The sequence below is a fragment of the Clarias gariepinus genome, chromosome 21 (genome assembly GCF_024256425.1).
Source record: "Clarias gariepinus isolate MV-2021 ecotype Netherlands chromosome 21, CGAR_prim_01v2, whole genome shotgun sequence".
NCBI classification, from domain to species: Eukaryota; Metazoa; Chordata; class Actinopteri; order Siluriformes; family Clariidae; genus Clarias; species Clarias gariepinus.
In genome coordinates, this window is record NC_071120.1 from 27,132,210 (window position 1) to 27,155,415 (window position 23,206).

General features: G+C 37.5%; 1 protein-coding gene across 1 annotated transcript; it reads left to right on the plus strand.

Annotated features, from left to right (window-relative positions):
• Window positions 1-1,346: 1,346 nt before the first annotated feature.
• Window positions 1,347-23,206, plus strand: cdca2 (cell division cycle associated 2). Its single transcript, XM_053480496.1, has 13 exons — window positions 1,347-1,550; window positions 4,307-4,489; window positions 4,592-4,722; window positions 6,436-6,592; window positions 8,654-8,808; window positions 10,653-10,755; window positions 10,995-11,308; window positions 13,685-13,739; window positions 13,918-14,049; window positions 15,645-15,745; window positions 17,557-17,634; window positions 19,079-19,250; window positions 21,965-23,206. The coding sequence occupies exons 2-13, from the start codon at window positions 4,327-4,329 to the stop codon at window positions 22,945-22,947; spliced, it is 2,544 nt and encodes an 847-aa protein (XP_053336471.1). The 5' UTR covers window positions 1,347-1,550; window positions 4,307-4,326; the 3' UTR covers window positions 22,948-23,206.

Consider the following 23,206-nt stretch of genomic DNA (forward strand, 5'->3'; position numbering starts at 1 on the left):
GCCTGATCTCTGACAATGACGAGACAGCCTACCTGGAGGAGGTTGGAAATCTGGAGAACTGTTGCGAGAGAAACAATCTCCTCCTGCACATCAGCTAGACAAATGAGTTAATAGTGGACTTTAGTACTAGGCAAGAGAGAAACTACCAGACACCTGCCATCAACAAGAGCCCAGTGGAGAGAGTGGGCAGTTTCCGATACCTCGGTGTTCACATTACGCAGGACCTGTCATGGTCCTGTCACATCAACACTATGGTGAAAAAGGCCCGGCAGCATCTCTACCACCTCAGACGCCTGAGAGACTTTAGACTGCCCTCTAAGGTGCTTAGAAACTTCTACTCCTGCACCATAGAGAGCATCATGACAGGAAACATCTCGACCTGGTTCGGGAACAGCACCATGCAGGACAGGCGAGCCCTACAGAGGGTGGTTCGATCAGCTGAACGCATCATCTGTACCAAGCTCCCTGACCTTCAATCGATCTAAAACAAGCGGTGGCGGACCAAGGCCAGGAAGATAGTAAAAGACCTCAGCCATCCCAACAATGGACTGTTCTCTCTGTTGCGGTCAGGAAATCGCTTCCGCTGTGTGAAGGCCAACACAGAGAGACTGAGGAGGAGTCTTCTTCCCGCAGGCTATGCAAGCTCTCACACACATGAAACATTTGCACATTTTGCACACTGTGAACTTGAACTGCAATCTTGAACATTATCTTGCCAATAACTGTAAATGTAAATGAGAGGAAGGAAAGAGATGAACAGAGAAAGAGAGAGACAAAATGATAGAGAGGTACTCACTCACTCACCACTTTATCGTGTATACGGGGTCATGTAGGGGCCTGGAGTCTAACCCTGGACCCTGGAATCTGTGCCAATCCATCACACACACACACACACACACACACACACACACACACTACGGGCAATTTTGGAACACCAATTAAGAAACCAGAGAACCCAGTGGAAACCTATTAAGCAAGGGAGAACATGCGAACTCCATACACACAGACACTGAGATGGGAATCGAACCCACACCCTGGAAAACAGGGATTTATTTATTTATTTATTTTTACATTTTAAATGTATGATTGCTTGATTTTAATAATTTACTCTTTTTTACATCAATATCTTTGAGGTTTTATTCATATAAATCTTTGAGGTTTAAAAAAAAATATATATATATATATATATATATATATATATATATATAAAACCTAGGCTTCTAACTAACCCTTCTTTCTTGTTCAAGAAGACGTCATCCATAGCTTTGCGCTGATTGGGCGTCTCGTAACACGTGATCACTATCTCGAATACGATTGGCTGATTCATATCCAAGGCGGAAGTGGCCGTGCAGCTGCTGTGCACCGTTATTATGTTGTAGAAAGCTGTATCGTAAGATACATATTTTTTTTCTTTATTAAAAACAAAATTAAAACAAAGTTATGCATTTATAAGCTTTTCGGTATCCAGACAGGCAGGTTAGAGTTTGTTTTGCGGCTGTGTTGGAGCTTTACTCGGAGGCGGAAGTGCGTTTTGAGCGGCGAATCATCCGGTATGGAGCCAAGTTTGAAATCTAGCCTCGTTAGCTTAGCATAGTCTCAGTTCACCTCACACCAGAGTCAAAGATTATATATGAAAAATAATATTATTGTACTGTTTTACTCGTTCTGATAACAAGACATGGTTGTATAGGTGTATATGCATGCTCTTGTGTGTGTATTTTGTTCCTGTAGCTGGTTCTACAGCTCAGTGCAAAAGTTTGTGCACCCCTGTTTTCACATCCCTAATCAGAAATTACATCTTTAAACACTTTTTAGCTGTAATTCTGTTTATTATTTAGGCTTTCTGAATGTGTTTTCTGTGACTATTCTTCAGCCTATCCTGGAGACAGAGATAAACATACTGATCAGCCATAACATTATGACCACCTGATTAATATTAAGTAGGTCTCCAGGTTTCACCACTGAAAGATTCATGTGTGCCGTGGGTTCTGACACTGTTGTATCACGACCGAAAAAAATTACTGCACATGGTAACAGAAAACGCTTTAATCGTAAGCGTAGTGTTATTTCATACCAATGTAAACAAGACAAATAAAAATGTCTGGACGTGTCCTAAATTCTGAATCATTCTTGTTTTAAATCGTGCTCGTCTAAAACTCCAGCAGTAAGACTACGGAACACGCACGACTCTCAGAACGGTGACCGATACAGCACGAAACATAAAACTTATTTATAAAATTAAACGAAAGTCCTTTGTTTAATCGTGTCAGTAACGTCTCTCTGACGTCTTGTTGTGGGTTTTTTCGTGACAGGACAAAAAAAAGAAAAGTAAAGAATGAATGACAGCGTACCAAAGTGTATGATATTAATTTTATTCATTGTTACGGTGATATAATAAGTCATACAGGTTTTTTTCTCCCCCGCCTGACTTGTGTCTCAGGAGTAGAAATGTGGAGGAAAAGAATCAATTGAGTTATGTATTAAAAAGTTTTTTGTATGGGAATTCACCTATCGCCAAACGGACCCCAAAATCGCCCGTGTGGTAGGAGTGAACTATTTGCTGAGTTTTTTTAGCGTTATGACAAAATTTTGAAAAAAAAAATGAAATAAATTAATTGAATTGCGATTTATTTATTACTTTTTTTTCATCGTGATGCTTCCGGAATCATAATACAGATCGAATCGACACCTGGGTATCGGGATAATATCGTATCGGGTGGCGCCTGGTGATTCCTGTCTCTACTCAGAGAGATTCTTAAGATCTTATGGTCTCAGGCTATGTTCAAATCACCTGATGGTTTTCAGATCAGATCAGTCACTTTCAAATATGTTCCTAAATCAGACTTGAATGAGATGGAAATTCCTGCCTTTGCGCACGCCCAGAGCCCTCGCTAATGTCATCAATCAGCGCCGGGATTTAACATCAGCACAAAGAAGGCTAAAGCGAAGTGTCTGGCTCTCTTTCTTTTTTCTGGACCTCAACAAATACAGCCGACTGACTGACTTTTTTTTAACTGCTCACTCTTTAACGAATTTACACCTATAAAGACCAACTAATGTAAACCTCGACTTCAGAGAATACAATCAGTGCTGCTCTGTTAGATCTGGATTTATACAATTAATGCTCATTTTTAATCACGTTAATCAGACGCCATCATTATCCAAATGGATTGGAGTCTCAATCAAGTCCTGACCGGGTCTGCGTACCTAAATTCACCTGTTGTGGCTGATTAGATATTTGTGTTAAAGTTAAACAGGTGTACCTAATAAACTGGCTGGCATGCACACATACACATTTTAATTTTTTTTTTAAGTATATGCTTCCCTTAAACTGTCTCTCTTAGTTCTTTTTCTTTAAACTTATTGTTCTCACCATCAGACTTAATTCTCCTTCCTCTCGTCTATTAACCTTTCGTGCCCCTTTTTTTATATATATTTCTTAGGTTTATTTATTTTATTTTTAAAAAGTATTTGATTTGTTTTATTTTTTTATTTGTTTTTTTTTTCTGTCCCTGTTTCTGTTAAGTTTTTTTTTTCTTATTTAACTCATTATTTTCATTTTATTTATATTTAATTAGTCAATAAATAAATTAATGAATTAATTAATAAAAATAAAATCCGGCCCTGTCTTTTACGTCCCTGTTTATTTGTTAGGTATCTATAATTTTAATTTAATTTAATTTTTATTTATTTATTTTGTCCCTGTTTTTTGGGACCTCACCCTAGGTTTTTTTTTGTTTATTTATTTTTGTTATTATTATTTTAATTTTAATTATTTTTTTTTTTCTGTCCCTGTTTATTCGTTAGGATCTGTTGTCCTGTCTATTTCATTAATTTGTTTTCTGTCCCTGTTTTTTCTGTCCCTGTTTATTTGCTTGTTTTTCTGTCCCTGTTCACCTTTAAACATTCTCTTTTGGTGTGCTGCGTGCACACGGTTATTCTGTAACTGATATAAAACTAAACATTATTCACTGAAGTACGCGTGTTTATTTATTTTATTGTCCATGCCGTGTTTATCGAGTGTAAAAAACGCTTCTGGGTGTGTGCGCGGTTCACCACATGCTGACCCCTGACCTGCAGCCTGTGCAGTGTGGGATGCTAAACTCGCTTATGCAAATGAAATTCTCAGTCGCTGTAATATTCATGCATGAAGCATAGTTTTTTTTAAATTATTTATATATTTCGTGTTTATCTGTTTTAAACCACTGAGCTGTACATAACACAGACGAGAAAAAAGCACGAGCTGCACCGAAGTGTGTCTTCAGATTGATTTTGCATGTCTTTTCTCCTCCTCTCTTCCTCTCAGACATCGATTCGATCTTCAGCATGGACACAGAGACAGTACCGGAGACCCGGACGCCGCTGGGCCCGCTCACCCCCGCCCACCAGAACGGCGAGAACGCAGGCGCTCTGGATTTCTCTAAGCTCACACCGTCTCAGTTCGGCATCACCACAAGCAGTTTCACGGCTTCTTTCCCCAAAGACAAAGGTGGAAAAAAACAAACAAACACAAGAACGTCCTCAGGTTTATTCTTTTCGTAAACTAATGTCGTGTGAACCTCATACCTGAATTTTTGTTTTTCATTCCCAGATAAATCCAGAGTGGCCCAGCTGAAGGCCAGGAGAAGATCCACCATCGGAGTCAGAGGATCCCCCGAGACCAACTCGCTCATCTGCTACCGAGCCAAACAGGCCATGAAGACGCCTCCTCGCACCCCTCAGGTGTGTATGTTATTACCACTCTCGCTTTACTTCTCACACATTTTTTCACCGCCGTCACATCCGCACTCACCCTGTATTTAAATATAAAAAAAAACACAAGTGTATACCTTACACGTAATTTTATATTAATTTATTTTATATTATTTTAATTTGTAAACCAAAATATAACACGTTTTTTGTGTTGTTTATATACTTTTTTCCAAAATTCGTAATTTATTTTTATTTCTCTTTAATTTTTCATATTTTTTCGTTATCTATATTTTTTCTCTGCCTTCTTTTCTTTCCTTTTTTTCATTTCATTTTATCATAACTTTTTTTTTAAACTCATTCCCTTTTTTCCTTTCTTCCTTTTCCTTCTCATGTCTTCTCTTATTTCTTCTTTTTTTCTTATTTGTCCCTTTTTTTCTCTCCTTTTCCAGTCCTTTCCATTTGTTTGCTTTCCCCCTCATGGCTTCTTTACCTTTCCCCTTGTCATTTCTTTTTGTTTTTCCTATTTTTTTCTTTTTTCTCCCTTACTTCTTACTTCCTTTTTCTTTCTTTCCCCTTCTCTCCTTTATCATTTTATCCTTTTTCTTCCCCCTCTCCTTTCCCTTCATGTCTTCCTTCATGTTTTTCTCTCCCTATCACTTTCTCTCGTCCTCTCTTCCTTTCTTTTCCTCCTTCCTTCCTTCCTTCATTTCATTCATTATTTTTCTTTTTTTCCCTCCACTCTTCTCCTTTATTATTTTTCTTTCTTTTTTCATGTCTCTCTAGCTATCTTTCTCCCTTCCCCTTTCTCCTTTTTCCCATCATTTCTTTCTCTCACTCTTCCTTCCTACTTTTCTTTCCTTTGTTTATTTTTCTCTTTCTTCCTTCCCCTTTTCCTTTCTTTTCCACATTCTTACTTTCTCTTTTCTTTCCTTCATTTATTTATTCCTTTTTTCTTTCTTACCTACTCTTCTCTTTTCCTTTCTTCCTTCCTTCCTTTTTCCCTTTCCATCTTTCCTCCTCTTCTTTCTTTTATCTTATCCCCATTACTTTCTTCCTTCCTTTTTTCCCTCTCTCCCTTCCTCCCTCCCTTCCACCCTCCCTCCATTCTCCTTTCCCCCTCCATCTTTGCCCCTGTGTGTAATTCAGCTGTATAAGACCCTGTGTTTTTGTATAATAAAGTGAGAGATCACCGGTGGTTTCATCCGAGCCGTCTGTGATGCAGGTGCTGATTAATTTCCTGGAACAGCGGCTCAGTGCTGCAGCTACTAGTCTGTTCTATTTCTGTTCCGTTCCAATTCGTTCTGGTTTCCGTAGTAACACCTCATGCACAGAATCTCACACGGTTATTTTTTTCTTTTACCTTAGACAGACTTTTATTGACCATTCAGAAGGGAAGGAGTCTCCAGTGCAAGTCAAGAGTAAAGATGGGACTTTTTTACTTTTAAGTTTTCATAAGGAAAATTTACAGAAGATTTCACCTCGCAGCGAGAAATAAAACAGTTCTGTTAGTGCCATTGATGAAAAATGTTTGTTTTCCTACAGCAGCATGTCCTGAAATGGTTTGGTGTGAAATACACTTTTATTTGTGTGATAATGTTCTGATTGTATTTTTAGTCCAAAATAGAAAGGCTGTCCAAAGGCTCACGCTACGAACGTTCAACAGAGTCGTGTACGAGTCTTAGTAGTGTTACTGTGTGTGTTTGTGTGCGTGTCTGTGTGTGTGTTGTGCATGTCCTTGTAAAGCACTTGCTGGAGAGTCCTCTGTTTTCGGGACGCGACTCCATAAAGCAGAAGATGGCCGCGTTCCAGCGTCTGATGGGAGCGGACGAGGAGAATACACAACGCTCTGTATCTCCGATGGAGGAGGGAAAGGAAGAGGGCGAGGGAGCGGCCCAGTCCGGTCAGTTTATCTCTCTAATTCAGTTGGTGGGGGGTGTTTTTTTTACTTTTTACTACTTATTTTTTTTATCCAGCGAGTGATTAAAATAATCACTAAGTGACGGTTAAAAAGAAACGAGGAAAATGATCAGAAGGTCAAGTCACAGTTACAAAGACAAAAAGAACTCAAAGAACTGTTAATGTGTAAATAAAGAGTTAATAAAAACAATTTATTGTTAATCTGTTCAGTTTCAAGAAATCCAGTCTCTTCAGTTTAGATCTTTTAGATCCTGAAGCTCTTCTGCCGTCAGATCTCAACTTCAGAGAAACAGAGTCGCTCTGGGGTTCAGACGTGCTCCTAAAAGATCAGCGCCTTCTAAAGATCTACTCATTTTGAATTTCTTTTTATATAAACACTTTTCAGGACTGTAACAGTAAACACAGGAATATAACTGTTACATCGTTATAGCGTCATTTCACAAAACTGTAACGTGATCCTGAGGTAATTTTATGTTTAAACATTCAGCTATTAAAAATATATTTTTTAATTATTTATTTAATTTATTTATTTAATTTTACAGTGTTGAGGATAACGGGTGCTCTGTAAAGGGTCTATTTACTATTCAAGTAAATTTGTAATTATAAAGTAAAAACACATCTATAAATTTGTAAATATGCAGCTTTACGTTTTAAATATTTCTAACTAAAATGAATTAAATGTATTAAAAATTTAAAGTCTATTACTGCAGTAAAGTCATTTACATGTTAACTTAAAAAAATATAGATAGATATATGTGTGTGTGTGTAAAAAAAAAGTATATTTAACATGGAAAATGCATAAAAGCAGTCTGGACTTCACAAAAAAGGTTTTATTAAAAAATGTTCAGAAAAATTATTGACTCTTCTGAGAAAATTATGTATTGTTTTGTATCAATATATAAAAAATATTATATTTATCATGCAATTTCTAATCTTTTGCATTTTTTTATATTATTATTATTGTATAATTTATTTTCTCGGGCCAATAATAAAGATTTTGTTTTAATTAAAATATCATTTATAATAGCTTTATTTATAGTAAATATTCCAAGTAGTTAAAATATTGCATAATCATTAAAGTATCAAATTAATTACAAATACAAAAAAAAAGAGAACAAAACAGGAAGTCGCACTATATATATATATATATATATATATATATATATATATATATATATATATAATTTTTTTTTTTTTTTTTTTTTTTTCCTGATGGTGCAACAGCACAAATTTCTTTGTGGACACAGAGCTTTCTAGTGATATATATAAAATATATATAAGCACTAAATACCTCAACTAAGTGGTTGAGATGACTGAATCAGGTTAAGTTCAGCATATTTATACGAATCCAAGATACTTAATCTATCAAAAGGTTCAGCAGAACGTTACAGACTTTAAAGTACATGTCTGTGACTTTCAGTTTTGTGTATGTCTATTAATCACTTCTTCTTTTTTTTTTTTTTTAATTAGCAGATTAAAAAGCTGCATTGATTTATGATGGAATTGCGTCCTGGTAAACCCCTCCTTTAATGTCCCTAACCTTTCTGTACAATGGCTTGTTTCTGCTTTTTATTCAGCTCACTGGCGCCTCCCAGCTACACACCGCAATATCTAGTCAGGGAAAAGATCACCGCACCATCATATAGTCAGAAAATGGAAAAAGTTTGTCAGGGATCGTCTGTACTGTCTTATAGTTTAGTTTAGTGCACGTTGTGTCTGACAGTCTTTCATGGTTTGTACAGAAACAGCTGAGTCCAGACTTTAAGTAGCATCTCCAAGCCTTCTTGTCAGTACAGTAACTCTGATGTGATGCGAGTGTGAAACTGTGGTGAGTAATTTTTATATATAAACACTCACGGAGTGTCACAGAGAAGAGGAAACTGTACAGCTGCACTGGAATGCATGAGAAAGTCTTTTCCTGTGCTCGTCTCTCTCTCTCTTTCTCCTACTAACGTGTCAAAAAAGATTCTCATCCACACCCCTTCCTGCGTCTCGAGTATCTTACCACCTTCGTTAACAAGTGTCAAACTTTTTCTGCATGCAGACGTCGATGGTGGCTCCGAGCAGAGGGAGAATCGGCTTGCTCCTGTAACCCCTCCTCTATCGAAGAGACGACGCAGGGGAACTCCTCACCGGAGCATGTGGGAGGAGCCTATCGAGGAGGAGGCTCTCCCACAAACTATAAACCATGAGCCGCAGGTCAGTACACTCGAAAGTTGATGTAGCACTGATGCATTGACTCCAAATCAGGTTTTTGTGTGTGTGTGTGTGTGTGTGTGTGTGTGTGTGTGTGTGTGTGTGTGTGTGTTTGTGTAAGTGAATGTACTTGAGTGTAAAAAAGCTTGGTATATTGTATGTGTGTGTGTCAGTGCAGGAGAAATGAGTCGACCTCACCGGTTTCAGTGAATCAGCCTGGGAGCACAATGATAGAAAATGTCTGTCCTGATAGAGAATAATCCTATAATGGGAAAATCCTTAACAAAACAGAGCTGACAGTCCAATACAGTGGAAAACAGCTCCGAGACAAAATGGCGTGTGTTTAAGCAGACAGTAAACACCATGTAGCGTTGTCCTTGTCTTGACGCCTCCCTGGGACTGGGACCGCCGGTTGTTTTTTTTATTTATTCATTAATTTTTTTATGCTTTACATATTTGTGTCAAAAACAGTACAAGACTCACTTTGTCTGACTTGCGAACAAATCTGATTTATGCATGTGCTTTCGGAACAGAACTTGTTCGTAAGCCGGGGACTTGCTGTAATCAACAGCATAAGATACACAGCATTTCAATGATTATATACTTTAAGTAGTTGTAATTACTTTAATTACTTCTAAATTACTATTTTATTTAAGAATTATCGCTTTATGAAACAAATCAGACAAAAATCAATAAATGTATTGAATCGAATAGAGCATTGCAAAGACCAGAAATCTAATCGAGTTGTTACTATAGAAATGATAACCTGTCATAAACGAGGTTGTTAATTTAAAGAGTAAACTATTTGATTAATTAACCAGAAGCCAGGATGAAAAAGCATGGTGTTCTACAATGCAGCAGTTCAGTGTTTTAAAAGCTTTAAGAAGCAGCACGGGCTTCCTGTAGCTTCCTGCACTCTCGTTGAAGGTAGAAAAATAAGAGCATTTTGGAAATTTCCGCTGCGCTAGTTCTATTTTAGACCTCACACGCTAGGAGTATTAGCTTATTGTGTTTTCCGTGCAGCCCTTTTTTCTTACAAGCTTCAACTCCAGCCATGTCTTTCACATTATCTTTCTCTCTCTATTTCTCTCCATCTCTCTCTCTCTGTCGTTTTTATTCTCTCTATAATCATCTCGACTTAAAAAAGGCGTCAGAAGAACGTGGCGTCCTCGCTGCCTCATTAAGAAGCAAAGTTAGAGCAGAGAGACATCAGGGACACCATTACACACGGGGAGTTGTGTTAGAGGTTTCATGTGTAATTTGCTAAAAGGAAATATTCACAGTCACAAAAAAAAAGAGAAAAAACAACAGGATCGTGATCATGCTAAGCACTGGTCCGGATTGTTCACGTCTAATTTGCTTGGAAGAAGGAAAAAAAAAACATTTGTCAGGAAATTAATTTTTTTCTGTAATGTACTCCCCCCCCCCCCCTTGATTCCTTCCCTCGTGTTTTTATATGAAAGAAAAATGATAAAATTTCAGAGCGATTAAATCCTGCTGATTTAAAAAAATATATATTATTATTATTATTACTATATATTTTTTTTCAAACCTAGCATGGCGGGTAAGCGCCAAGGCTATTAGCTTACTAAGAGTAAAAGTTCTGCATCAATGAAAGGACAATCCGGTACACAGATTGTGTGGACATTTTCTTTCAGGACGCGCCGCGTCACGTGACGATGATTTATGTGCCTTTACCCGGGGCTGGCCTCGGTGGAGTCGAGCATACGGCGCAGATGGGCTGAGCTGGCGCACACAAAGTGGAGCAAGGCTTAAACTGGAAGGAAATTCATTAATATCTAACATTGGCGTGTTTATTTATTATTTTGTTTCCTTGATATATTTAGGTCGAGTTTAAAAGCCCGAGGATGGCGCCGGGTTTGGGTTTGGACTCGCAGTCTCAGCTCATGTCTCTACCCATGCTGTCCAAACCTGAGCTGATGAAAACGGGTACGTTAGACATGACTGAAGAAAAAACACACTTACTTATTTATTTATTTATAAATTACAGCTGCAAACAAACAATTTCGTTAAGATATATTTTTTTTGTCCCCCCCCGCTTTTTCCCTTAAACCTACAAGATCAAACACGTTATCATGTTTTTGATAGTTTTTTTTTTTTTTTTTACTTTTGGAAAGTGTTATCAAAGTTTCCCTTTTTCATTTTCCGCCTCATATCTGTTCCCTCAGGTGACGTGGAGGTCTCCTGCCCGTCCAAAAAGAAGCGCGTGCGCTTCGGCGCACCCCTCTCCCCGGAGTTCTTCGATAAAAATCTGCCCCCGAGCACCCCACTTCAGAAAGGTGCCACGCCCGCGTGCTTGCCCTCATCCACCGGGCGCAAACACTCCCTCCTCAAGACGCCACAGAGGTTCGAGCCGCCTCTGCTTCAGCCAGATTTCGGCAGCCCTCAAAGAAACGGGGCGTCTCCGGTCCTGAGCACGCGCACCCACGGGGACGGAGGGGTGGACGGCGATGAGGACGAGGTGTTTCTTCTCAACCAAAAGGTCTGACCTTTCATGAGAAGTTTCTTTATTAACCGGTTACTTTTAAACTCTTCGGTCTCCATAACTACGAGACAACAAACAAAATGTCCGCTCATATCATCATCAAGACCTTATAGCTTTAAAGGTCCCGTATTTTGCTATTTATTTAAATTAACAGATTAAATTTAAGTTAACACAGGTTCTCAGAGTTCCATTAAAGTGTGTGTGTGTGTGTGTGTGTGTGTGTGTGTGTGTGTTTGTTAATGCTCCAGCTGAAAGTCCCCTCAGATAATTTCTCTGCATTTCTTTTCTTCTTTTCCACTTCTCCTCCAAACGTGCTGTTTCTGTGTTTTATGTAAATGAGCTATTGCTGAGCCACGCCTCTTCGGTGTGGCCACACTCTGAGTACAGCGCTATAAGCTCCTTCCGCTTGTGTGAGCTGACATGATTTGTCTAGCAGTGATGGTGTGGAACTGATGTGAGCGCTCCAGAGTGCCATCCATTACCATCCGTTACCGCTGCGCCATCCGGCTGTTTACTTTATGCCCCAAACCCTTTTTTTTTTTCTCCAAAAATTTTACTACAAATCACAACAGATAAAAAATTGGTGCATGTCGTGGCTTTAAACATTCGTCATTGGTTACGTCATGTAGTGTAATACGCCAGCGTGATTGATCACGGCCCTGATCCTACCATATGATTACTGAAGTTGAGCAAACATGCAGAAAGAAAATATTTATTCCAGGTTTTTATGATTATTGTTACTGGAATATTAGGGTCCGTGTGTGAACGCAGCTAATGGGACATAATAAATGTAAACATAGCTAAAGTTAATATGTTTAATTCTTATATATATATATATCTGTATGTATAATTAAACTGCAAAGTAGTCTGCACATTGAAGATATTTGCAAAAAATAATAATTTACAGGATGTAAGATGAGTAATAGAACACATCAAGATGCTTTTTGGAATTTTTGTTTGTCTGTTTGTTTGTGCTCGCATCACATAAAAACAACTTGAATGTATTTTAATGGGGTTTTCACAAGTGTATTTAGTCGAGCCTGAGATAACATATAGGCTTTGTTTCATTACAATTGGGCAACGGGAAGAGAAGATATGCTACTTTAAAATTTAAATGGAAAACACCCTTATATATAAAAAAAAATCGACCTTGAAAAAAAGATTAGTTAAACTCAAAATTCAACAGATGGTGCTGCATATTTTTCAAAATGCACTTAAGCGTGCAATTAAATTCTAGAGTGTGTGTGTATATACTACTGTTCAAATGTTTTAGAACACTTGCAAATTTCTTTTTTTTTTTTTTGTTTTTTTTTTGTTTAGTGATTTATTTTCTACATTCTACAACAATTTTGGGGATTTCAAGACTATAAAATAACACATATGGGATTAGGTAATTATGTAACACCAAGAAAAACAACAGTTAGTTGTTATTTTAAGACACAGAGGTAGTTCTTGCAAGAACAGTATTGTCAAGTGCATTTGCAAAATCCGTCAAGCACCATAATGAAACTGGCTCTCATGAAGGCCGTCCCAGGAGGGCGAGACCAAAACCTACCTCTGCCCCAGACGAGAAGTTCATTTAGAGTTATCAGCCTGAAACATGACCAATTAACAGCACCTCAGATTAGAGGCGTTATGAAGTCTTTACAGAGCAGAAGTAGCAGAAACATCTCACCATTAACTGTTCAAAGGAGATTAATGCATTTTTGGGATGCCTTCAGCATTTCTTTACAATGTAGAAGGAAATAAAAATCAGGAACCATCATGGAGTTAGAAAGTGTTCTAAAACTTCTGAACGGTAGTGTATATATATAGGAAGAAGAATGAGTTTTGATTAAAAGATTAATTCGGACTACAAAGTCAACAATAAATCAGAAGAATATTTATAAAAATGAAGAGCGATACTGTTATTGTTTTGCCTTTGCACATCTGTCTACAAAAAATGATTTTAAAAAGCCTGTGTTTTTAGTAAACTAATTAGGCCCGACCTCCCTTCCATGGCTCTGAGATCACCTGACCCGAAACCTCATTATAATTTTCTTCGAAAGGACCATCACAGTGGACATAGAGCTGACTCGCAAAAAAAACAACAACAAGCTTTTTACAGAATCTGCCAAGAAAATCAATCCAGCCACTCATGAATATTCATTAGCATCTGCCAAAGATGGGCGTGTACACAGAATCAGTCTCGTCTTTCTTCAGCTATTTCAGTGTTTATACAGCACGTTATATCTGCTACAGTGACTTTTTAATTTTTTTTCTCTTCTTTTAAACACATTCTTACACACGTGATATAAAGTTTGAGAACCCTGTATGTGTCGATCTCTAACCCTGATGTGTAAATGCCTGATCTGCCGTTCTGTACGCTTTTAGATCTCCTTCCCCATCATGGATGAGGAGTATGACGATCCACCGAAGGACACTACAGGTAATTACTTCAGTGGTGTGTAAGCTGTGCTAACGCTCGGCAACCTCAAGGTGTAATATTAATACTGTGATATATTGTCTCAATACGTATTGTATATATTTCTGAGGTAATTTTTGATATGCGTTTGTGTTATTGTCCCCGCCCCTTCTTCTTCTCGGATGTGGTCGTGCCTCCAAAGCTTCGGCTGAAATTAGCGAACTCGCCGCGCATTACGAGCCGCTCGCTAAAGACCCCGAAATCACAGACTCCGCCTTCCAGAACGATGAAGAAACACGACTTTCCGTTACTGCTGCTCCTGATCATCCGACAGGTGACGGTCAAAATGTTTCATTTTATCATCCCTTTATTGTTCGTGATTAATGTTCCAGAACATTCTCAGCGTTATATTCTAATTAAGAGTTTACCTAGTAAAGAAATCCTTTTGGAGATTTATTGAGAGCTCGGGGAGATGAGTGGAGAGCGTGTGCTTTTTTAAAAGGAGGTCCAACAAGATATTAGGGTATGGCGGTGCCTCAGCATAAGAAATTTTTTAAAGAAATTTACCTCAGAATTTGCAGCATTTTTCGGCGTACGAGCGAAAGAACCGAACCGAATGTCGTATGTCCAGGAGCCGTTCAAAACTTTGTCGCGTGAGTGGAAAGCCAAGCAAAGTGACATTACATGGGTGTTTTTATTTATTTTTATTTATTTATTTTTTTTTGGGGGGGGGGGGGCAAGATTTGGTTTAGACATGGCACAATGGGTTATAAAGGTTGAAAGAAGAAAAAGGAGCTGCTTTCAGTTTAATTTTTAAAGCATATGCATTTTAAAGCACTATAATATGATTATAGATTTATGTTCCTTAGTGCCCCTGCGAATTGTAAAAAACGCAAATTTTGAATGTGGTCAAAAAAAAATGGCTATAAATACTTGTTTTTATAGTTTAAATCCTAAATATTCTCCCAAAACACTTTGACTTCATTACAACAAACTCAGTTTTATACATTACCCTTAAAAAAAATTAATAAAGGAATGTAAAGGTAAACCCGTCTAAGCACTTGAAATATATATATTGCCACGAAAAAAGCCATTTAAAAAATTGCGGAGGTTATTTGCGTTTTTCGCAGGTTTCCACAAGTAATTATAATTATTAGTTAAGTTCTAAAGAAAATAAATGAGAACGACTGACGCTGCTAACTCTGAATCACAGCTTTGCGGGGGGGGGTCGACTGTACATCCTGTGGGGAAATGCGTTTAACAATACGAAATTTTTCCGTAAGTAAACTCTCTATAAATGAATAAACTCGTATACTGAGGTAACTCTGCATTGTGGCCTTTTCCTGCTTCATCATCTCAGATTGAGGGAATAAATTGCCTTTTTGTTTACATTCTCTGTTTCTAAGAACAATCTCTCACAGCACTTTTTCCCCCCAAACTCATTAATCCAAGAATTGATTTTCATCACTTGAGGATTTATATATTTATTTATTTTGGTCTCGGGTTGATGATAATTGTCAGGACGCACAAGAAGCAGAGACACTCAACCCGCTTTACTCATCGTCGCTTTTCTCCCTCGCGCGGATGAAATGAGATGTTTTGAGATTGCACATGTTATTGTCTTCTCCTACTTGAAGCCATCGAGCCTCTGAATGAGATGCAGCCGACACAGGAAAGATTCGAGTTTAACGCACATACAAGATCAGGGTCCCTTTGATCAGGGTCTTAACGATGTCGTGATGTTCTGCCGGATTTCAGCAGAAGTTGTAGAGTAAATAAGTGAACGTTGTAAAACAGTCCTTTAGTTACAAGCTGAAATTTAGTGCCGTTTCGACCTGAGATTGTCGAAGATTAGAGACATTTTCACACATATCCACCAATAAGATGATGGGATAGAAAGCAGGTTTATGTAGGATGTGTTACTTACAGAAGAACCAGAGCTGAAAACCGTACAAGAAGTCCAGCACGAGCCCCTGAAGACTCCCGAGTCCTCTGCTGGAGCTCCACGTCCTCGTGGGAGAAAAAGGAAGGTACGAGTCACCTCACACTGCTCAGGAATTCCACATTACACCGTGTCAGAAATGTGTGTGTTTGTGTATGCGTGTTTATTCAGGTACAGGCAATATTAATGTGAGCACGGAGGGTTCGAAAAGCAGAGCCTGAGAATATTAATATTGATACGGGTCATTATTGGCTTTTTAAAAATAGACAAATTGTAAAGAATATTTTAATCATGTGAAGTTCATTTTCCGTCACGTACTTTATGTGGAAGAAAAATAAAAAGGACGTTCTGGGTTTTGAACACAGAAGTGACACCTCACTTAAAATTTCCAGGTTTATTTATATTTTTTTGTGTGTGTTTGATATCTGGACTGTGTTTGATAAAACTGCGAATAAATAAATGCAAGTCACTATTTTATTTTATTTTATTTTATTTTATGTTATATTTATATTATTGAAAACTTTTTTACCAAAGTGAGACTCAAGTGGTATTTACTTGAGTCTGTTTTTCCCGAAGTTCATTCATGTACACAGACCTGCACCTGATGTTGCTTTATACAAACCACCATTAAAATAAATAAATAAACCTATACAGTATATGAACATTGCAGGTGTGTCCTGATTTATGATAGACCACCTGTATTTATGAAGTTCACTGTAACTCCAGCAGAGTTCATTTTTTTTAAGTAAAAAAAACAAAAAACAGAAATACAGCTATAATAAAAAATAAAAACGGCAACTTGGAGTGTAGTCTCAAAATATTTCAGAATATTTAGGATGATAACATAATATTTTAGAATATGGAAATATAAATATTGTGAAATGTTTCATTTTATAGCTTTTTTTTATCACTACAATTATTTTTTTCCTAAAAAAAAAAATACAGAATTAAGAAAAAGATATATAATTACAGCCAGACTGAAAGCAGTTAATATGACAGTCATTTTTGTACTTAATTATTTAAAATACTTTTTTAAGCAAAAATATTTGTTTAAAAAGTAAACAATTTTTTAGCTTAAATAAAAACATGAAACAGTAAATAATTAAGTAAAAAAAATACTAGAATATTAAATGCTTTGACTAAGTATGTAATTTTTGTACTATTTACTATTTCATGTTTTATTAACTAAAAATACTTATTTAAAAAGTAGATTTTAAGTTTTTGTAATTACACTGAAGCAAAAAAAATTTTTTTCTTCTTTTAAATACTGTATTACTTGACGCAACTGATATAATTGTTTAAAAAATAATATAAAAATTAAAATAATACTGTATTTTTATATTTTAAGTATTATTACACCAGACTATTATATAATTTTTTAACTCAGCACTTCTGTATTGTAAATTGTGGTGTCTGTATTGTATCATGGTGTGTATTTTGTCTCGTATCGCTCGTCCCTTAAACACTTTATCGCGCTTCGCCCTGTTAGTTTTAAGTTCAATCACTTTTGATCGCGCTCTACGCCGTCACCCAGAAGACACTTTTTCTTTCTTCCTTTTTCTCTCTTTCTCTCTCTCTCTCTCTTTGGGAGTTTTTTTTTTGTCCCCATCACTTCCAGCTTGTGTAATTTAAGGACTTTGGGACAGCGTGTCCTGTTAACATCACTATACAGATCAGCAAAATCTTTAAATAAACAGCTATATGGTACTTACTGTTTTAGGAACTTGTTTTTTAGGAACTTTTTTAATTTTTTTTCTTTTATTAGTTAACAACTGTGAGCACCTGTAACCGAGCATAAGCAATTTCCCTCTGGGATTAATAAAGTTATTTAAATCTTGAATCTGGAATAAGGTTAAACCGACTATATAAAGTTTCTCACCCTGCCCGTCTGTGTTCCAGCAACCAGCAGAGCCCGAGGTGACGGAGACCAGAAGGAGCTCTCGCTCGGCCGCCGAGTCCGCCAAGGGCAAAATGAAGGTACGTCAACATTTCTTACTTTTTTTTTTCTCACATTTTTTCACACTATTTACACATTTTCGTCCCGTGTGTTAGGAGTAAATTACTTGCTAAATGTCTTTAGAAATAATAATTATGGTGTATGACGACAGGTACGCGCTGCTCAGTAACTGTAAATGTAGCTTTTTGTTTAAGTTGGTTTAAAGTTAAATGTTAAACTCTTGTATTTGAAGTTATTTTGTAACGCTTAAATGTATCGTTATATGTTTAAATGCAGCGATTGGATTTAAAATAAGAAAAATAAATTTTATAAGGAACGCACTACATTTGAATTACTCTTGATCAATTCCGTTGTGACGGCGTTGAATAAAGCCATAGAGTCAACTACTTCTTCTTGTTTGTTTTTTTTTTTATTCAAGTTTTAATTCAATTCTTGTGTAGCAATCCATGGCAGGGAGGCATTTTAGCGCATAACAGTGTGCCTTATTTATTTATTTTTTATACTTAGTCATTTGAAATACCTTTTTTGCATCTAAGAAAAGGCTTTAAAATAAGAATGTATGGGACTGTATGGCACTTAATTCATCTTAGTCAACTGTATTGTAAATAATGACTGTTTATTTTTGATAAAATGCTGTATGCTTTTAAAAAATTAAAAGTAGATTTTCCTAAAAGGAAAACCAATTAATCCAGTTTCTCATATATTTTAAATTGCTGTTTAATTAACCAAAATTACATTTTATCCGATTAATCGATTAAATTTTTGGTAGAATACTCAATTACTAAAATATTCAATAGCTAAAGCCCTGATAGAATCGCAATATAAATCGAATCGGCACCGAGTTATCGTGGTAACATCGTCATGACTGCTGATCTCCATCCCTACTTTCTATCTGTATAGATAGCATACAAATCTAAAAAAAATATCTAGTTAAATGCACAAGTTTGTGCACCCTCATGACAAACTAAAACCTAGAAATAACAGGATATTAGTTCAGAAAAAAATATTTCATTATAAAATTCTGTAAATTCACTGAATTGTTTGGTAAATTTAGCCAAAATATAGAAATACCTCTGTTTAAGAAAATAACATAGTGAATGTTAGCTTGTACTTTTTTCAGTAGATTCACGTTAAAGCTTCCCAACTGTAATTATTTCAGTAAATTTTCAGTCAGAAGTTAATTTAATTACATTGTTTTTTATACAAGCGTTAAATGTGAATTTGTATACCTGCAGATTTATTTATATATTTTTTACATTTTCATTTTTTTTTTGTGTATATTTTTGTATTTTGATCTCTGAAAAACCTCTTTAGCTCTGCAGATGTGTATGAAGAGCTGCAGCAATCAGGAAAATTACCTCGGTGTCATGAAGGGGAAAAAAACAATGATTGTGGTTTTGTTTCTAAAAGCACTTTGATCTGCTAAACATTTATGGTAATTCGAGCGTCTTGTTTTCTTTAAAGACCTCATCAGCGAAGAAGCGTTTCGGGAGTAAGGAGGTGGACCGCTCGCTCTACGGCAAGAGAGACTACGCTTCGAAAAACCCTCTGCTCAGCCCCATCATCGAGGCAGCCGGCTCCAGCCTGAACAGCACCCCGGTACAACCACACACGGGCAGGATCACACCCGCTACAGGTAACGCCTACTACGGATAATGTGCAAAAATGATCCTGCGTTGTTTTTTTTTTTTTTTACACAATCACAAAACGTCACAATAATGAAAGTCTTGTAGTGTAAGTATCGTAGATCTACAAAGCTTCCTTTGAACTGAAAGAACTTGTTGTAAAACTTTAATGTTTTGTGCTAGTTTGGCTAGCAAAAGCTTTGCAGTAATTAGCTGGTCTAGAGCATATCACATCAGAAGGAAGTCATCTGGTGTTTTCTACGACACAGGGTAAAACTTGTACAGGTAGTCCCCGACCTACAAACATTCGAGTTACGAATTTCCGCAGATTCAAACGGATGGAATTTCCGGTACAAAAACTAGACTCTACAGTGCACCAGATACTAATATTTACAATTATATACAATATTTTCAGTCTGTAAGTGAATGTATAAAATGTCTAAAGTCTGGTAGATTGTATGTGTGTGTGTGCGGGAGAAATGAGTCTGCCTCACCGGTTCTAATGAATCAGTCTGGGAGCACGATGATAAAAAAATGTGTAAGCTGTCCTGATGGTGAATAATCCTAATTTCTAAAACAAAATCCTCAACAAAAAAGAATTCACTGTCCAATACAGTGAAAGACAGCTCTGAGACAAAATAGTGTCCAGGATTTTCCTCAAAGTTTAAAGGCGCAGAGACAACACTGTTAGTTTACTGTGAGACTCATTACCTTAGGCGTGTTTACAGTTTTTGGCCACATGATGGCAGTGTAAGACTCACTTTGTTGGACTTAAGAACAAATCCCACTTATGAACGCGATCCTGGAGCAAAATTATTTTGTAAGTCGGTGACTACCTGTAATTTGCTTCTGCAGTTAGTTTATGTTTCTTGCTAATATTTTAGCTAGCTGGGATTAAGCAAGCAAGTTAGGTAGGTTTAATAAAACAAAAGAGATATTCTGGTTGTATGTTAAGCTTCAATATGGTACCACGCCTTGTTGTGCTGTCGTAGGAAAATAATCAATAACAGAACATATAAACCGCTTCCATCTGCCACAAATAAAATTTTAGCACTTCGTCTTCTACTATTAAATTTATGAGCGGTTGGTGCAACACTGCCACCTACTGGACTGGAGTGTGGCGCAGAAGGAGGACAAAAATATTTATTTGTAAAAGAGCAAAAAAAAAAGTTACAGAATGTTTTAGTGCATATGAGATACGTTTACAGCGAGCGCTTTAACAGACTGCAGAATTTAGTATTTTCCTTTGTACACTTCTCCAGAGCCAATTCCTCATCACGTTACACTCTGGATACTGGAGAAACATGCCAGATTTTTATATATATATATATATATATATATATATATATAATTTTTTTTTTCCCTCCCCAGTCTCGTTCGACAGATGCCTCATGTACGTTTATGTTACTCTGGGTCTCTGTTCAAATTAAAATCAGCAGACCTGAACTTCAATTATTGTCTTCTGTAAGGTTTTTTTTTTTTTTGTATTATTCACATCTTCTATTATAATTGCTGATGTGCAGCGCAGTCAGAGCCGTCGCACACGCCGTCAGCCGAGCGTCTGCTCCGTCATGTCCCGAGCGCAAATGAACACTGTAAAAAAAAAAAAAACTATACAGAACGCTTTCTACTGTCGCTTCTGTACTGACAGAAAAAAAAACCCTGCTGCTTTTGCGTCCTGGTGCTGAACATACTGAACGATGGTGGATGTTTACGTGTGATCGAGGTGTGCATGAGGCATAGTTTTTGTTTTTTATTTGTTTTTTGTTTTTATTTAAACAAAAAACTATTTTGCATATTAAATGAAAATGGGTTATGGTTTATTTTTTTTTTATGAAGAGATCTTCACCAGGCCAAAATCATGTTTACAGCCTTTCAACAAATATTAATCTTCCCAGTTTCTTAAGCAACAACTTTTTATTTATTTATGTTTTTATTTGACAGATTTAAACAGATTTTTGGTTGATTTGCATTGTTGATTCGGTTCTATAGAGTTCTTATTGCAAAATGGGAACTACAACAAACACCAGAATCATTTACAGTTTTAAAAATACTTGGTGGCCACCATGATCTATTGACTCTTTTCAAAGACACGTGACTACCATGACGCCAGTCACGCGTACCGTTAACCGAATTGCGATCCAGATTACTTGATGCTTTAGTCACACACCACAAAAAAATAGTAGCATTTGAACTGAATAGCTTCTCTTCTGCTGATTTATTTGCATATGCAGTACGTTGTGGTGAATGTAGTAACTTATTCAAGTGTAAATGGGTGAAGAAGATAATCAGGAGGGGAGGGACAGAGATTTAATCAAGTGGTGGATTGGTATGCTTTACATTGTATATTCATGTCAAAGGCGTATAAGACTCACTTTGTCAGACTTAAGAACAAGTCAGACTTAGGAACGTGCTCCTGGAAAGAACTCGTTTGTAAGTCGGGGACGACCTGTAGTGTTATTGCATTTTGTGGTCAAAATGAGAATCTCAGAATGAGAAATCTATTTTTATTTTTCCTGCCTAATTTTTGGTGTTTTAAGAAGGCGGGACAAACAGGGACAGTTAATGACTGGGTTGCCAAATTATTTAGTTTTTTCTAATTATAATTCTAATTGTCCGTAGCTACCAAGATCATGTTTTGCCTCCCAATCTGAGTTGAAAAAGTTTTCACAGCAGTAGTACAAATTAATACAGGAAGTAACTGTTACTCTGTCGTCTTTCCCAGATGAGGATCCCAACTCTTGTCCAGCTTCAGCTCGCAGCACTAAACAGAGTAACTCGGTACCGACCGAAGCTGTGGCGGACCTGGTGGCCGCGGCAGCTCTGTGGCGCCATCGCTACTTACGTCAGAACAAAGACAGTGACTCAGACAAGAACCTAAGTGACCGGGGCGATCACGCTGTCCTCCCGGATGTTCCCGTCCAATCAGAAGCCTCCGCCGAGTCCTCTGTCGTGCCTGCCGATAAAAAAGCGAGCGTGGGTAGAGGTGTAGGAAGAAGACGAAACTCGGCAAGCCATCGCAAGAGCTGGAGCGGCGCCAAGGATGAGCCTGAGGTCAGAGAGCAGAAAACTGAGCTCCATCCATCAGGATCGAACCCGGAGGCTGAAGAACAGGGAGAGCAATTGAATCAGAGCACGGAAAGGAAATCAGGGCTGATAGCTCCGAGCAGAGGACGGCAGAGAGGAAGGAGGAGCGGCAGAATAAATAATTGTGTGGTGAAGGAAGAGGGCGAGGTAGAGGAAGGACAAGGTTTAAAGGTGATGTGTAAGGACATGGTGGAGTCTTCCGGAAGCGAAAGAGAGGAAGTGGAGAAGAAAGACCTCGAGAGCGTAAAAGAGGCTTCAGAACATGAAGGTGAGGAGAAGAACGATGAGAACGTGAAAGAAGCTGCAGGACATGAAGAAGAGGAGAAGAAGAACATCGCAGTATGGGATCCACCTTCAGCGCCAGCGGAAATCCTCGAGCCGTGGCAGCAGCCTGACTTCTGCATCGAAGACGTCCTGAAGCCCGTATCGAAGAGCCGAGTCTCGGTGAGACGCAGCCTGAGAAACCGCAGGAGCATGGACGTCCTGTCCAAAGGTCTCGCCTGGGTGGAGCACACATCCCCGCAGATGATCACCGCAACCCAGAGGAGGAGAACGCGTGGCAGACTGAGCGCCGTCTCTCAGCCGCCTCCTGACTCTGAGGAAGTGCAGAGCCACCAGTGACTCCAGCATGAGACTGAACTCTGGTGTTTTATGTTTTTTTGTGTTTTTTTTTTTTTCTTTTAACCTGAATTTTATTTAGATTTTAAATCTGGTTTGTTAGATTTGTTGTTCTCAGAATCCACACTTCTTTACACTTGCTCTGATTGCTCTGTAGAAGAATCGTACGTTGATCACATCGTTGTTTATCTGCATAAGTTTTTTAAAAATTTTATATTGTTTATTGTTCTTATATAACACTTACATAATATGTACAACTACA

Bases quoted from the DNA above. Each gene is read 5' to 3' on its own strand.
- cdca2 (XM_053480496.1), top strand. From the start codon at position 4,327: ATGGACACAGAGACAGTACCGGAGACCCGGACGCCGCTGGGCCCGCTC. The intron at 8,809-10,652 runs GTCAGTACACTC...TGATATATTTAG, and splicing joins CTATAAACCATGAGCCGCAG to GTCGAGTTTAAAAGCCCGAG. The intron at 17,635-19,078 runs GTACGTCAACAT...TTTTCTTTAAAG, and splicing joins CCGCCAAGGGCAAAATGAAG to ACCTCATCAGCGAAGAAGCG.